Source organism: Entelurus aequoreus, linkage group LG11, assembly GCF_033978785.1.
Source record: "Entelurus aequoreus isolate RoL-2023_Sb linkage group LG11, RoL_Eaeq_v1.1, whole genome shotgun sequence".
Classification (NCBI taxonomy): domain Eukaryota; kingdom Metazoa; phylum Chordata; class Actinopteri; order Syngnathiformes; family Syngnathidae; genus Entelurus; species Entelurus aequoreus.
Window position 1 is genome coordinate 30,169,252 of NC_084741.1, and position 16,007 is coordinate 30,185,258.

The 16,007-nt window shown below is 42.0% G+C and overlaps 1 protein-coding gene across 1 annotated transcript; it reads left to right on the top strand.

The window, feature by feature from the left end:
* Nucleotides 1-2,188: 2,188 nt before the first annotated feature.
* On the top strand, nt 2,189-15,578 carry nacad (NAC alpha domain containing). The gene is made up of 10 exons (XM_062062925.1): nt 2,189-2,343; nt 7,458-7,741; nt 7,822-12,781; nt 12,862-13,092; nt 13,464-13,555; nt 14,503-14,571; nt 14,665-14,811; nt 14,880-15,014; nt 15,090-15,212; nt 15,442-15,578. The coding sequence occupies exons 1-10, from the start codon at nt 2,259-2,261 to the stop codon at nt 15,454-15,456; spliced, it is 6,141 nt and encodes a 2,046-aa protein (XP_061918909.1). The 5' UTR covers nt 2,189-2,258; the 3' UTR covers nt 15,457-15,578.
* Nucleotides 15,579-16,007: the final 429 nt, after the last annotated feature.

Here is a 16,007-nt window from a genome sequence, read left to right on the forward strand (position 1 = left end):
ATGTTATTAAAGATATTTGTTCTGAATTTATATTTATTTTATTTTTTAATGTTGATAAGTACAGATGGCCGATAATATCGGCCTGCCGATAATATCGGCCGATAAATGCTTTAAAATGTAATATCGGAAATTATCGGCATCGTTTTTTTTATCTTTTTTTTATTTTATTAAATCAACATAAAAAACATAAGATACACTTACAATTAGTACACCAACCCAAAAAACCTTACCCCATTTACACTCATTCACACAAAAGGGTTGTTTCTTTCTCTTATTAATATTCTGGTTCCTACATTATATATCAATATATATCAATACAGTCTGCAAGGGATACAGTCCGTAAGCACACATGATTGTGCGTGCTGCTGGTCCACTTATAGTACTAACCTTTAACAGTTAATTTGACTCATTTTCATTAATTACTAGTTTCTATGTAACTGTTTTTATATTGTTTTACTTTCTTTTTTATTCAAGAAAATGTTTTTAATTTATTTATCTTATTTTTTTTTTTTTTAAAAAAAGGACCTTATCTTCACCATACCTGGTTGTCCAAATTAGGCATAATAATGTGTTAATTCCACGACTGTATATATCGGTAACGGTTGATATCGGTATCGGTAATTAAGAGTTGGACAATATAGGAATATAGCAAAAAAGCCATTATCGGACATCCCTATTGATAAGGATACAATGGTATGCAGAGGAGTACTTATAATTCTACATCTTATATTGTGCATTAGTTATTAGTGTAATATCTAATAATATAGCATAATAATCAATCATGAATTATCCTCATTTTCAGAAAAACGAGCTGTGGGCCAAAACGTACTTTGGACACCCGTGATCTTGGGGTAAAAACAATCCAAATAAGAGAAAAAGATACTATTTCCTTGTACATACAAACAAAGTGTCCATCCATCCATCCATCCATTTTTTACCGCTTGTCCCTTTTGGGGTCACAGGGGATGCTGGAGCCTATGTCAGCAGCATACGGGCGGAAGGCGGGGCACACCCTGGACAAGTCGCCATCTCATCACAGGGCCAACACAGATAGACAGACAACATTCACACAATAGGGCCAATTTAGTGTTGCCAATCAACCTATCCCCAGGTGCATGTCTTTGGAGGTGGGAGGAAGCCGCAGTACCCGGAGGGAACCCACGCAGTCACGGGGAGAACATGCAAACTCCACACAGAAAGATCCTGAGCGCAGGATCGAACCTAGGACCTTTGTATTGTGAGGCAGACGCACTAACCCCTCTCCACCGTGCTGCCCCAAACAATGTGTGATTATAACAATTAGCCGTCAGGTCCACACATCAGAATTGAATGATCATGTGTTTGTCAGTGGATGTTTTCATGTGAGTCCTGCCTCACCTGAACTGAAATGTAGTCTTATACCACGTGACCGTGCAATCTCATCTACTCCCTTAAAAAAAGAGGCTGTGAGCCATAATTAATGTAAGCAACGAACCTGATAACTTCTCCTCTGCTCTGCAACAATGTGGTGGGAAGTTTGGGGTTGCCATGGAAACTGTCAGCGTTGCGACCTTTGCCTTCTCCTCCGGGTTCTTCTTCAAAAGGAGGAGGATGTGGCGGAGTTGAGGGAGAAGAAACAGATGTTGTCCTGGGGCCGCGGCCTCGTTAGGGCCGCACTGGGAGCAGAAGGCAACGCAGTCCAATTAGATACATTTAGGTGCGCTCGCTTCTCTTTGACACTTCCATGGCCGCCTTGTTTTTGCAGGGCTTTTCTTCGCCGACGAGGGGCAGCACTGAGTGGCAGGGGCCTGCTGACGTCACCTCCCTCACATCCAGTCCCAGCTCGGAAGGAGGTGGGATGGGGAGGAGGGGAGGAGGACATGGGCATCGAGAGACTGCAGATTCATCTAATGGATGCACACACACACACACACACACACACACACACACACACACACACACACACACACACACACACACACACACACACATTCACACACACGCACACACACATTGTAAATGTTCTGAAGCAAAGACACACACAATAATAGCATCCCTGCACTTTACCACAGAAGAAGACATCCTACTTTCCCTCTCATCCACACACTGACAAACACGTGCTGCAGCCTCCCTCCCTTCCTCCCTCCCTCCCCCACTTCTTCTCTAGCCATCAACCCTCCCTCACCCTCTCTCCCTCTCTCTCTCTCTCTCTCTGTCTCTCTCCCTACCTTGTCTGTTCTGGCTTTTATTGTTGCGTCAGAGTCAGCCAGCAGAGAAGCATGCCGGGGGAGAGCGCTCACAGATCTGTCCCCGCCAACAAGCATCCAGGGCAGGCCGAGGAGGAGCCGGGGCTCCCTGGACCAGGTAGGAGCTTTGTGGGTTGTGTGTGTGTAACATTGTTAGGGTTAGAAATACGACTTAAGGTGGTGATGTATACCCTCAAATGCAGTTGTATGACATACTCCTAAACTGCCATCCCTACCCCCCTCTCCCCCACTGTGTAAGCAACTCCCTAAAGCATCCTCCCCCCCCCTGCTCTTAACTCCTCTCAGCCTGTGACTTGCAAAAAATGGGACTTGCAAGGCACGTCATCGTCTTATCGCGTCCTCACTCCGCCATTCCACCCCCCACCCTGCCCTGGGCCCTCTGCTACAGCGGCACCATGTTCTCATGCGCATGCATCCTCATCCTCATCTCTCATGCAGTTTTTGTGAGCTGTCAGAGGAGCGTAATGTGGCTCCGCCCCCACCCCCTCCAGATCATGACACAGCAGTAGCAGGGCCCGGCACATACACGCTGCAACCTTGCAAAAACCTTGTTACTTTTTTAGTTCCTTGCCTTGATCAGAGAGCACGGTCTACACGTCTTCGTCCTCCAAGCATACTTGGCCGTTAAAGCCGATCCTGATGTTAAATCCATGAAGGACAGGAGCTCGAGGGAAGTGTTGAAACGCGGGCTACTCCTCTCTGACTACAATGTCGTTTGGGCCTAAAAGTACAGATCAATAACTAGAAGCTGCCAGCTAATAAGACACGATTGGAGGACATTTGTGGGATACATGTACATATGGTGATTGGAAATGTTACACATTAAAAAATGACTGGGTTATTTTGATAACCCAATTTATGAGTTGCTAGTGTTACATTTTAAAGTTATTTTTATTGAATAGTAACCCATTTTTGGGTTATAAAGGTGTTATTTTAACTCAGTTTCTGGGTTTTCAAATCTATGAACCATTTTTGGGTTGTTTTTCAACAAGTAACGCAGATTTGGGTAAAAGGCTTTTTTTTTAAAAATAAAAAAGTTATGTTTTTCTTGAAGGGAATTTTATTATGAACATTATTTACAATTACCCAATATTGAGTTAGCATAACTCAACTTTTGGGTTAAATAATTCAACCCAATAGTTTGGTTGAGAATAACCCAGGCAAAAGTTGGGTTGAAAAAATTAACCCAAAATGTTGAGTTAAAAAAACCCATAAGGAGTTTGTCCTTTTCTGAACCCAACATTTTTTATAGTGATGTCCGATAATATCGGACTGCCGATGTTATCGGCCGATAAATGCTTTAAAATGTAATATCGGAAATTATCGGTATCGGTTTCAAAATTATTCGTATCAGTTTCAAAAAGTAAGATTCATGACTTTTTAAAACGCCGCTGTGTACACGGACGTAAGGAGAAGTACAGAGTGCCAATAAACCATAAAGGCACTGCCTTTGCGTGCCGGCCCAGTCACATGATATCTACGGCTTTTCACACACACACAAGTGAATGCAATGCATACTTGATCAACAGCCATACAAGTCACACTGAGGGTGACTGTCTAAACAACTTTAACACTGTTACAAATATGCGCCACACTGTGAACCCACACCAAACAAGAATGACAAACACATTTCGGGAGAACATCCGCACCGTAACACAACATAAACACAACAGAACAAATACCCAGAACCCCTTGCAGCACTAACTCTTCCGGTACCCTACAATATACACCCCCGCTACCCTCCCCCACCTCAACCCCGCCTCCCAACAAAAATAATGCACTTTGTGACTTCAATAATAAATATGGCAGTGCCATATTGGCATTTTTTTCCATAACTTAAGTTGATTTATTTTGGAAAACCTTGTTACATTGTTTAATGCATCCAGCGGGGCATCACAACAAAATTAGGCATAATAATGTGTTAATTCCACGACTGTATATATCGGTATCGGTTGATATCGGAATCGGTAATTAAGAGTTGGACAATATCGGAATATCGGATATCGGCAAAAAAGCCATTATTGGACATCTCTAATTTTTTAGTGTGTACACACTAAAAAATGTTGGGTTAAATGTTAAAAATGTTAAAAAATAACCCAATTTGAACCCAACTGCTGGTTCAGAAAAGGACAAACCCCTTATTTGAGTTATTTTAACTCAACATTTTGGGTTAATTTTTTTCTACCCTTTTGCGTTGAATTATTTAACCAAAAAGTTGAGTTATGATAACTCCATGTTGGGTTATTCCCAACCAAACTATTGGGTCGAATTATTTAACCCAAAAGTTGAGTTATGCTAACTCAATGTTGGGTGATTGTAAATAATGTTAATGAGATTAATCCATGATAAAATTCCCTTCAAGGAAAAAGTTACATTTTAATTAAAAAAAAAGCCTTTTACCCAAAAATGCGTTACTCGTTGAAAAACAACCCAAAAATGGTTAATCATTTTAAAGACCCAGCAATTGAGTTAAAATAATACCCATATAACCCAAAAAATGGATTGCTATTCATAAAAATAACTCCAAAATGTAACCCAACACTCGCAACTCATAAATTGGGTTATCAAAACAACCCAGCATTTTTTTGTGTGTATCTTCTTTGAATGGCGCTATAATGTCATAATAATCTGTCAAAGACCCCCCAGAACATGACCTCATAAATACAGCACTGGCACACACACAGAACGTTCCATCACGTGAAAAACACTAAACAGATTTACACTAAACTTGGTTAAGAATGAACACAGGGGCCAATGAAGAATTGAACAATGGATCTGTCTCGCCTTACAGTCAGAATAGTTATGTCTGTACTCTGTGTTTGTCATCCTGCAGTGAAGTGCCAAACAAACATTCCAACACAAGTATACTGTAAATATAATCCTTTAGCAGAGAACATTGGAGTGGCATGAAGATCTTACTATATGGATAAAATGACTTTTGTGCTGTACTGTATCATAGCCATGTCAAGATACAGAGTTTTAAAGTGTGAAGTATATTTATATAGCGCTTCTTCTCTAGAGACTCATAGCGCATTACATTGGGAAACCCATTATCCACATCTTTTTGAAGCTATATTTAAAGGGGAACAGCACTTTTTTTTTTTTAAATGTTGCCTATTGTTTACAATCATTATGAAAGACATGACAGCGAATGGATGCATTTTTTTTTAAAAGCATTTTAAATAGTAAATAAATGTGATCAGAACTCCGCTTACAATGAAGCCTATGGAAGTCACGCAATTCCACCTATAAAGCCCTTGAAAAAATATCCAAACACCTCCATTAAGGTTTTATATACATGATGTAAATATATATGTAGTATTAACGGGCACATTTATAGTAACATTTAATATTTACGTATTTTGATCATTTTAAGCATAAGCGGCGGCACATTCATTTTAAAAACGCACCACGACCATTGCTTCTTTTTTTTTCTTCATCACTGATTATTACTCACTGCAGACTTTATGAGAGCCAACAAACATAATAAAACATCACTAACTGTACAAGGTCTGCTGTCATTAGGATGCCGACTTCTAGGATGTTCGTATGTACCATTTCAGTGAAGAATGTCTCATAATCCTCACGAAGAAACGGGGTGGGGGGCCCGTGGGAACCAAGTGTATTTTCGTGTTGTTCCGGCTATTTTCGGGTCCTAAATGTCTGTGAAAGTGTACCAAGTTGTCGGAATACCTACTCAGACTTCTTCTGTCCAGGTTAGATGCATGATTTATGATCTATAATAAACTTCCAGGGAGCAAGGAAGTGAGTAAACAGCAGACAACTCGATGATGTAAACATAGGGACACACGGTAGTGATCACGGCGCCGCTATAAATAGTTAATCTGCGTTTGCACTTATAATAACAATATCACTAATACTTGGCTCATATTCTAGTCACGAAATGTAAATTGAGTATTGTTGGCGCTTCTTGAATGATTGTTTATTGGATTTTATGAGCAAAATAGAAGAGCTCCCATTGGCTCCGCTGTAAGATGACTTTTATTTGTGTTTATTTAATATTTAGAATGCAATAAAAAAAAATCTATTTGTTGTCATGTCTTTCATAATGTTTGTGAACAATAGGCACAATTCCACAAAAAGTGCAGCTCCCCTTTAAACCAGCGTGGGTGGTACTGGTAGCAGAGTGGGGAACGTGCATTGTACTGTTCCTGTTTTGCAAAAAAGATCCACATTACACAAGTTATTGGTAATATCAATTTGAATGTTTAATTGTCTGCATTCACTCAGTGTTTAATTAGAATCAGTGTGAATGCTTGGGTTGCAGTCTAAAGCAGAATTACACCTAAAGCTAATAGTCATGAGTTAGATATTTCAACTACCCCCCCCCCCCCTCCCTCCCGCAAAGTAGACTGCCAAGTCGGAGAGAGGGAGGAGAAGCGCAAGTCTATTCAAGAGACTGCAGTGGAGATGCGGAAGCATTATGCTACATTAAACTACTTGACATGTAGTCATGCATTGCTTCATAAGGCTGTCATGATTTTTGACGCTACTGCACTTGGGGTGGTCATCATGCAGGGAATTTCTGATGGAAGCAGGGTGACAATGAGAGCCGGGAAGTGCAACTGTGTGTGTTTCTGTCGGTGGCTGGCACAGGCCTGTGCGACTTGTGTGTCAAAATGGCCAATCGGCATGCAGATTGAGGTCATGGTGACAGTGGCCTAGTTAAAATGAAGGCTCTGTTCCTTCTATGTGATACACCATCGTCTGACATCTACTGGCCGTATTTTTCCAACGTTGTCCATTTTACGTAGCAGATTTTATTTTAACATACACGCAGTGAATAAACTAGCTGCTCTATTGTTACATTGTGTTTAGTTTCGTCATCGCTAGTGCCATTTTCCTGACAAGTTTGAAAGACGATACTTTAGCATCAAGGCATGAAATAACTGTTGTTTAGCCATCGAGTTGTCTATGGTGACACACTGTTAGTGAAGTAAAGACAAAAAGTTCCTACATCCATACTTTGTTCATTAGGTTTGCCAGAAATGGATTTGTCACGTTACCAGTTACATTTTAACAATCATATCTGTTCTCTGCAAGGCTGAATTCATTTGATATGTGTTTCATTGTAAGATTATGTGGAAGAAGAAAAATACATTTGTTCACCTCATCTCCTGAATGAATCAATAAAGTACTATCTATCTATCTATCTAACATCTTTTTGTGGGATGGGGGTGTGGTTTCCAGGAAAAAGCAGACGTCAGTCCACGGACTCCACACCCAGTGACAGTGGCTCTTCTCCTTGTGACACAAGTTCAAGCCCTTCTCCCAGCACTCCACAGAAGCTGCTCCCAACATACACATCTCCATTTGGGCCAAGGCTATTTCACGCAACACCTAACTCTTCTGGTACTCCAAGACCTCAACCTGAAGGGTCTGACTATCGGCACAACCTACCGAGGTTGTCCGGAAAGTTAGGCGGTCATGGACCTTGTGGCCGCCTTGTCCCCGTTAAGATGGAGAGAATCAAAGTCAGTGTTAAGATATTCTTTTATCCCTTCAGCAGTTGCATGACATTGAAATGTGTGTAATATGTGTGTATTGTTGCCAGGTACTGACTGGTTCTGAGGTGGAGAGTGACTACCCAGAGGTGCAGACCATTGATACAAGGGTGGTGATGGGCCAAGAGACACTTTTAAAACCATCAGAGATCCTGAAAGGGATGCGCTTTGCAGGACAATGTGTTCAGGGTATCTCATCATCAGTTATGCCAAGCTTTGCAGAGCCTCAGACAAAAGTAAACAAGCCAGAAATCAGTAAGGAAGTGGGAAATCCCCCAAACCTGGACAAACAAGGAGATGAGCAAACAGAACCTGAAACATCCCTAACCCCACCAATTCCCCCTGTTCACAGCCCCACTGCACCCGCTTCCTCCACTTGTGTTGACAACAATTTCACAGATAAGGAAGAGGGTCAAAGTCTCTCGATCGTTGAAGTGCCTTCCCTGTCTGTCCACGAGCAGATCTGCCCAGTGGCTCTATCATTTTCTGAGCCAACTTATTCTGTTGACCCACTCCGAGTGGGTATGCCGTCATCCCTTGACCCTGACTTGTATTATACTGCTCCCTCCACACCAATTAAGGCGGCATCATTTTCCTCGCACCTTAAACATCGTTCATATCCAGGCTCTCCTGCTTGCTCACCCTCACCTGGCTTACCCTCAGACAGCGATGACCTCTGCTCCCCTATGACCTCCCCCTCTGGCTCTTACATGACAGCAGAAGGAGGAAGTTGGACATCCTCTTATGCATCTTCCACCTCCCCCTCCACTTCTCCCAACCTGCTGACCACAGAAGATGCACAGGAGGCTCGGGCTTGCTTTGTGGAATCCTTGTCCGAGATTGGAGATGAAGTAGGGGAGGACAAGGTGCGAACAGCTCCAGAGCGGGATGAGGAAAGACCAGGCGACTTGTATGTGCAACGTTCTCAGGATGTGATTAATCCACGGCTTGGAATAACTGGTACAGCGATACTTGAGGAGGAAGAGACTCAAAAAGATGATGAGACCATTATTTGCAGAGAAAGCCATCGTCCTTGTTGGGTGACTGAACATACACCTCTGCCAAGGAGCAGTAGTAGCCCCACTAGTGACTCACAGGAGGATGGCGGTGAGTCTGAGAGCTCTCTCTGTCCACTAGAGGAGGCCAGGACAGCAAATGAGGAATATTCAAGAATTACTCATACAGGCCTGAATCTGCAACTGGACCCATGTGTATCGGGGGAACATTATGGACAAACGACTGATCAGCAAGAGAAAACCTTCACAGCTGTGACTCCTGATACAGACAACATGGCTTCATCCAACAATAGTCCTGACTCACCTGTTGTCCACATGGATTCTTTTTGTTCTGGATCCTTTGGTAGATTTGGTCCTGGCTCTTTCATGTTCTCTCAGACAGCAAGTGCTGAAGATATACCAGAAGAAGAAAGGATGATACCTGTCTCTCTCATCCCATTTCCTCCTCACACAAGCCTTGTTTTTAAAGCTGATTCCTTTGAAATAACCCTTTTCCCCACAGAGGCTGAAAATGAAATAGTGACGGATAGAAACGAAGGCAAGAACATTGACGCATATGCAGCAGGAGAGGAGGAAGCAGACATTGAAGATGATGACGAAGAGGATGACAATGACTATGATGATGATGATGACATCAATGGTAATGAAACTGTGGACACTGGGGACGCTGGTGACAACAAAGACAACAGTCTGGAGTCTGGTGTGGAAGCCAAGGTGGAAGTAAAAGTGGTTGAAGAAGAGGGGGAAGATGACGATGAAGATGGCCAGTGCATCAGGAAATCAGTGGAGGGTGCTACAGATGAGGACAGCTCAGGATCCTTGCTTCATACACTCTCAGACACGTCTATAAATGAGGGGTTGGATGACTACTTCTGTTTCCAAGTTGATACTGATGACTCATTAGATTCTGCCTCCTATAATGGGGAGGAAGATGAACGCCTATACAGCACTGAGAGGCATGCACAGGCACCAGAATGCTCACCTTTGGATTCACTTGAATCCACAGAAAGGTCAGAATCACAACAAGGAAATGTCACTAGAATGGATAAAAGAGAATGTTTGCACACACAACTGAGCGCAGATGAGACAGTGGATAACTCTGAAATCACGTGTCTTTCTACAGACACTGCTGCCCAGGAACCCAAAACCCCAGAAACACAAGGTTGTGCCAGTCCATTGGATAAAACAAAATCTGTACAAATTGATGAAGGCTTAAAACAATTTGCTATTTGCACATTTACAGCTTCTTGTGATCCTAAGCCATCTGGTAACAAAACTAGGGATGCAACTGAAAGGGTAAAACATTACAGTTCTTGTCAAGAACCTAAACATAGCTCCTGTGTCCTTTCCTACCCTGACCCCGCTACTCAAGTCTACTCCTTACCTCCTGTTGGAAAAACTCCTAGCTGTACAGTACAGGAACTAAAAGATGAAGATGGTGGCAAAGAGCAAAACAAACGTGCAAAAGAAGATCCCACTTGTGAACCAGACAGAGATTCGTATAAATTGCTCATTAAGCATCATCGTTATCAAACAGGAAGTCGTGGAACTGCAGGAGTGAGTAGACTCATATCATCCCAGTGGTCCTCCAATAGACATGATACACCTGACGAAGAAGACCAGAATAAAAAGAAGAATGACAACACCTCAGTAGAAATTAGAAGCATTGAGTGTAGAGCCGCTGACCCGGGTTTCTCTGATTTGGGTACTGCCACCAATGATTTGAACAAAGGCGTGCTTCCTGTCCCCTATCCTAAAGACCCAAGTCCAAATCCCAGCAATATCCCGATCTCTGCATCTCCAGAGGTTATTTTTGGACTTGCTGACAATCTAGTCTCGACTCCTGAACATTGCCCTGGTGACTCTGGCCAGGAGAACTTAAGTACAGATGAGAGGGTGCTCGTAGTGGCTGGTTCACCTCACTTTCCTTTGGCTATCTCACCCAAAAGGGAAAACTCAGAAACAGATACAAGAAGGGAAATTTGTCCTGTAGCGGAGATGACTGAATTACATTTAGGATCTTTGTCTGAATTTGGAGTATGGGGAGCAGGGGAGTCTCTTTCCTTGTCACTGGGGAAGAAGTATGAATTAGAAACAGAGAGTGTACTCATGTGTGACACACAAGGCCAAAGTACACAGACCTCAGTGATTCCTAACATGACCAGTGAAGCATACCAACAATATCCTTATGGTTGTGTTCAGGCGGAAAAAGACAACAAGGATGGAAAGATGCATGAGGCAGAAGATGCAGAAGTAATAAGAGAGGGAACTTCTGAGTCTAATTTAGTCTGTTGGAAGTCAATCGAGGAGATCTCGGAGGCAGGTGGCGGCGAGCGGAGATTCCCTGAAGATGATGTCAGTAATCAGGACAACGGTGGGGATAACACACAGATGCATGTAACATGGATGGATACAAATAATAATAATGATGCTACTTTTGATTCACTGGAAGTAGCAATATGTGGAGGACTGAATGCGTTATCAGAGGAAGTGAAGCCTCAGTTTGAGTGTGTCAAAGTCAGAAAATCAGTTTCTAACATTCCGCTTGAAGAGATGCCAATGCGAGTTTCTGTCAGTGAAGAACAAAAATCACCAGACATTTCATCCACAAATGAAGGTCAGTGTAGCGTGTTGTTAAATAACACTAGTGAGAACCAATGTGCAACAAATGAACATCTCAACAGCCCACCAATGTCAAGATGCCAAACAAGTCCCAAGTGTCCGACAATCACTGCAGCGAGTAATATAGTACCTTCTTTACTACATGGCTCGTTTGGTTTCTTTATTCCTAGATGTAAATCTAATGCATCTGCACCCGTCAAAGATGCAAAAATGTGTTTGCAGTTAGAATCTGAGATTGCGGTGGAGTCTCAAACTCGAGGCGAAAGAAAAAGCGATGCCGGTACTATGATTGACAGAGTTGTTGACGAGCCAAAGAATACAGGTGCCTATAAAGGACAGCCGTGTGAGAGTTCTAACTCAGGAATGGATGAAGAAAATAATACAAAGAAAATGAAAAAGAGATGTGCAAAGAATAAAAAAAAAGAAGAAAAACCGTCACCCACACCAACTCTTTTAGACGGGTTTGCACATGATGCTGCTAAGGATACAATTTGCACAGAGAAAACTGATGCTACTAAGAAAGGGCGAAGAAGGAAACAACACAAGGCCATGAAGGCAGGCATTCATTCGGATTCCAGCCCTGAAATTCTTGATGATGACAAGAAACCTCCTGTTTCAAAACTAACTTCAGCAGTGGCGATTGAGGATATTTCCAAAACAAAGACAAGCAAAAAGGCCAACAAAGTGTCATCATTAGAACAAAAGACTGACAAAGGTGTTTCACAGATTCAAGAAAAAAAGTGTCTCCCCCCTAACGTCACACGCCCTAAAGATTGGAGCCGCAACTCAAACAAGCGTGTCAGAGAGAACCTTAATGTCATGGGAGAACTCGACAAAGAATCACATAAGGAACAAAGAGAGCTGGACAACAGACCAGAAGTACTTAATAACATACAAGAAGGGCTTGATAACAGACCAGTGTCTAATGGTCAAAGAGGAATCAGAGTAGACATTAATGACAATAACATACAGGATGATCAGATCATACTATCACAGGCCATCACTTCATTTTCTTCCCCAACATCTCCCGTTTCCTCTTCCTCACCTTTCTACGGAGCATCAACAGAGACAAAACATGAACTTATCACACCTGTACAAGAATCACAGCCGGCACTTTCAGTCCAGCACTTGCTTTCGCTATCCTCGTCCCACACAACCTCTCCCACCAACCAGCAGTTTCTTACAAACCACGTAGAGGCCACCGTCATTCATCCTACGCTGAGCAAACCTTTACCATCTTCGTCTTCTGAGATGCCAAGTAGTTTGTCCGAACCAACACAGGAGTCTTCTTCCATCCCTCCTTGCCGTAACCAGTCCTCCCCACAGTCTCACAAAGAAAACCAGCAAGGCTGTACAAAGGACACAGCCAAAGGTAAGAATTAAACATCTAGCACAATAACTGATTCAGTGTTCTTCACTAGAAGGATGATCAATAAATGTGCTTTTTTTAAGATGTCACTTTAGCACAGGGGGGATCAGACAAGAGCGAGGAGGATTGTAGACTCCCTGGTAAAGGGTCAATTCTCAAAGAGAAAACCGGAAACAGAAGTGGATCTTTGCAGAAAACCGGTCCATCTGATCAAAAGGAAACCCAACCTTTCTCTTCTTATCAGCTGACCGACAAACAGTCTGGCTGTTCAATCAACCACAAACATCCAATCTCTGAAGACTTCAAAAACAGCTGTAAGATTTGTTTCCATTTTATTGGATTGCATTAGGTCAGGGATTTTCAAACTGTGGTATGTTAACAATCACTTAATTGATTATTCAAAGTGATACTATTCAAACTGCGCGTAATGTTACATTATCCAAACATATTAAATATAAATGTTTATTAAAACCTCTGCCTTATTTTTAATGAAAATGTAGGCCTACTATGCTACTGTATCCTTATATTGGTCATTGTGGTGGTACTTGGAGAGCCAAGTGTTTTCTGAGGTGGCACTTGGTGAAAAAAGTTTGAGAACCACTATTTAGGTTATATCCTTTTCATTCCCATTATGTTTGTAGCAGTATTCTACTACACTATTGTATGTGTGTGTGTGCTTGTCTAGGTTCCATTGTGGCCTCCTGTAATGAGTCGGAGAGTGAAGGGTCAGTGCCTGAGCTAGAAGAGGCAGAGCCAGTGACACCTCTTCAATCTCAGGTGCAACCCTTGACTATTAAACAGTAGAATTATATCCATTATACACATTGACAAAGCATTAGAAAGAGCAGTCACTATTAGCAGTGCTCAAGAGGTACATTTTTTTAATTATATATATAATAACATACCTGTTTAGTATTACTTTTATTTACAGTACTTGTATGAAGACAAACAATTGTGCTAAAACAACTAGACGTACACTTGTAAAGAACATAATGTCATGGCTGTCTTGAGTTTCCAATAATTTCTACAACTCTTATTTTTTTCTGATAGAGTGATTGGAGCACATACTTGTTTGTCACAAAAAACATTCATGAAGTTCGGTTCTTTTATGAATTTATTATGGGTCTACTGAAAATGTGACCAAATCTGCTGGGTCAAATGTATACATACAGCAATGTTAATATTTGGTCACATGTTCCTTGGCAACCAACAAATTTAGCTGAACTGCACCAATTTTGTCAAGAGAAGTGCTCACAAATTCAACCAGAAGCTTGCCAGAAGTTGTGGATGGCTACCAAAAGCACCTTATTGCAGTGAAACTTGCCAAGGGACATGTAACCAAATATTAACATTGCTGTATGTATACTTTTGACCCAGCAGATTTGGTCACATTTTCAGTAGACCCATAATAAATTCATTAAAGAACCAAACTTCATGAATGTTTTTTGTGACCAACAAGTATGTGCTCCAATCACTCTATCACTAAAAAAATAAGAGTTGTAGAAATGATTGGAAACTCAAGACAGCCATGACATGATGTTCTTTGCAAGTGTATGTAAACGTTTGACCACGACTGTATGTGGGAAGTCAATGTAGAGGTATGGCGGTGTTGGGCCTCAGAATATAACCTAGCCTACTTATATTTTCAGCTAATTAGGTCAAGGACTTTACGTGTCAGGTTTCCTCAAATAATCTTCAATGTAACACCTGCACCTCTCCTGCAGCTCCTCTCCTCTGCAGACGAAGGCCCGAACAGACCGAAACAGAGCCGCAGTGAGAAGAAGGCCCGTAAGGTCAGATAAGACACTTAAAAAAACAATGTGTTCTTCATTTTGATGATCATAATGCAGGCATTATACTCTAGCTGTTGCTCTGTGTGTGCGTAGGCCATGTCTAAACTTGGTTTAAAGCCTGTCCATGGTGTGACTAGGATCACCATTAGGAAGTCCAAGAGTATCCTCTTTGTCATCAGCCGACCCGATGTATTTAAAAGCCCCGCGTCGGACATTTATATTGTTTTTGGGGAGGCTAAGGTAAGTACCTTTGTTTCCTTTTCTTTCACTGCATCGTGTCTGATTCCTCTCCGCTCTCTTCCTCCCAGATCGAGGATCTTTCTCAACAGGCTCACAAAGCCGCTGCAGAGAAATTCAAGGTGCCTGTGACCTCTACTCCCCTGGCGCCCCCCGTCCCACCCAGCCTCAGCATCAAGGAGGAGAGTGAAGAAGAGGAGGAGGAGGTCTATTATTGCATGCACCACTCACTGATCTTCACTTGTGACATTGCCCCTAAACCTTTTTCGATCTTTTTTCAGGTGGACGACGGGGGTCTGGAGCAGAGGGACATCGAGCTGGTGATGGCTCAGGCTAATGTGTCTCGAGCCAAGGCCGTGCGTGCGCTGAAACACAACAAGAACGACATTGTGAACGCCATCATGGTAAGGATGGAGAGAATGGTATACTATAGGGCAGATGGTCAACAAATGATGGAGTGATAGACAAGCGATGGAGGATTTAGTGAAAGTGATAGAATAGAAGACAATGGCAAGTGTCATTTTTACTCAGTAAGAGCTCTTTGTTTGAAGTTTCTCTCCACTAGATGGCAGTAGAACCTCACACTGTTTACTGGATATTCAAAATGGACATTTTACTCTCCTCTTTTTTCAGGAGCTGACCATGTGAAGGGTGTGGATGATCTGAATCCATGCTTGACTCTATGCCTAAAGACTATGCTTTGTCGCTGCTACTGTATAATGTTGCATCTCCAAAACCTGCTAAATAAATAAAGTCTGTAAGGATGCAAAGCAGTGGTTTATTGGAAATAATGCATGCAACAGTTGACAGATGGGAAATGTTTTTATATTGCCCCAATAACTGCGTAGCTAAAAACACCTATATTTGTTTGGTCAACAGTTTTATGTTTCAATGGTGTTTTGGTGTGTCCACATTTAGTGACGGAGCTAGCCCCGTCAGAAATCTGTTTAGCCCAGGCCTGGGCAATTATTTAGAGAAAAACATGTGTCTGCGGGCTGGCATATCTATCTATCTATCTATGTGTATATATATATATATATATACACTACCGTTCAAAAGTTTGGGGTCACCCAAACAATTTTGTGGAACAGCCTTTATTTCTAAGAACAAGAATAGACTGTCGAGTTTCAGATGAAAGTTCACTTTTTCTGGCCATTTTGCGCATTTAATTGACCCCACAAATGTGATGCTCCAGAAAC

Excerpts from the sequence above, each read along its gene's own strand:
- nacad (XM_062062925.1), top strand. The coding sequence starts at position 2,259 with ATGCCGGGGGAGAGCGCTCACAGATCTGTCCCCGCCAACAAGCATCCA. Across the intron at positions 2,344-7,457 it reads GCCGGGGCTCCCTGGACCAG|GAAAAAGCAGACGTCAGTCC; the intron begins GTAGGAGCTTTG and ends TGTGGTTTCCAG. Across the intron at positions 13,556-14,502 it reads TGACACCTCTTCAATCTCAG|CTCCTCTCCTCTGCAGACGA; the intron begins GTGCAACCCTTG and ends CCTCTCCTGCAG.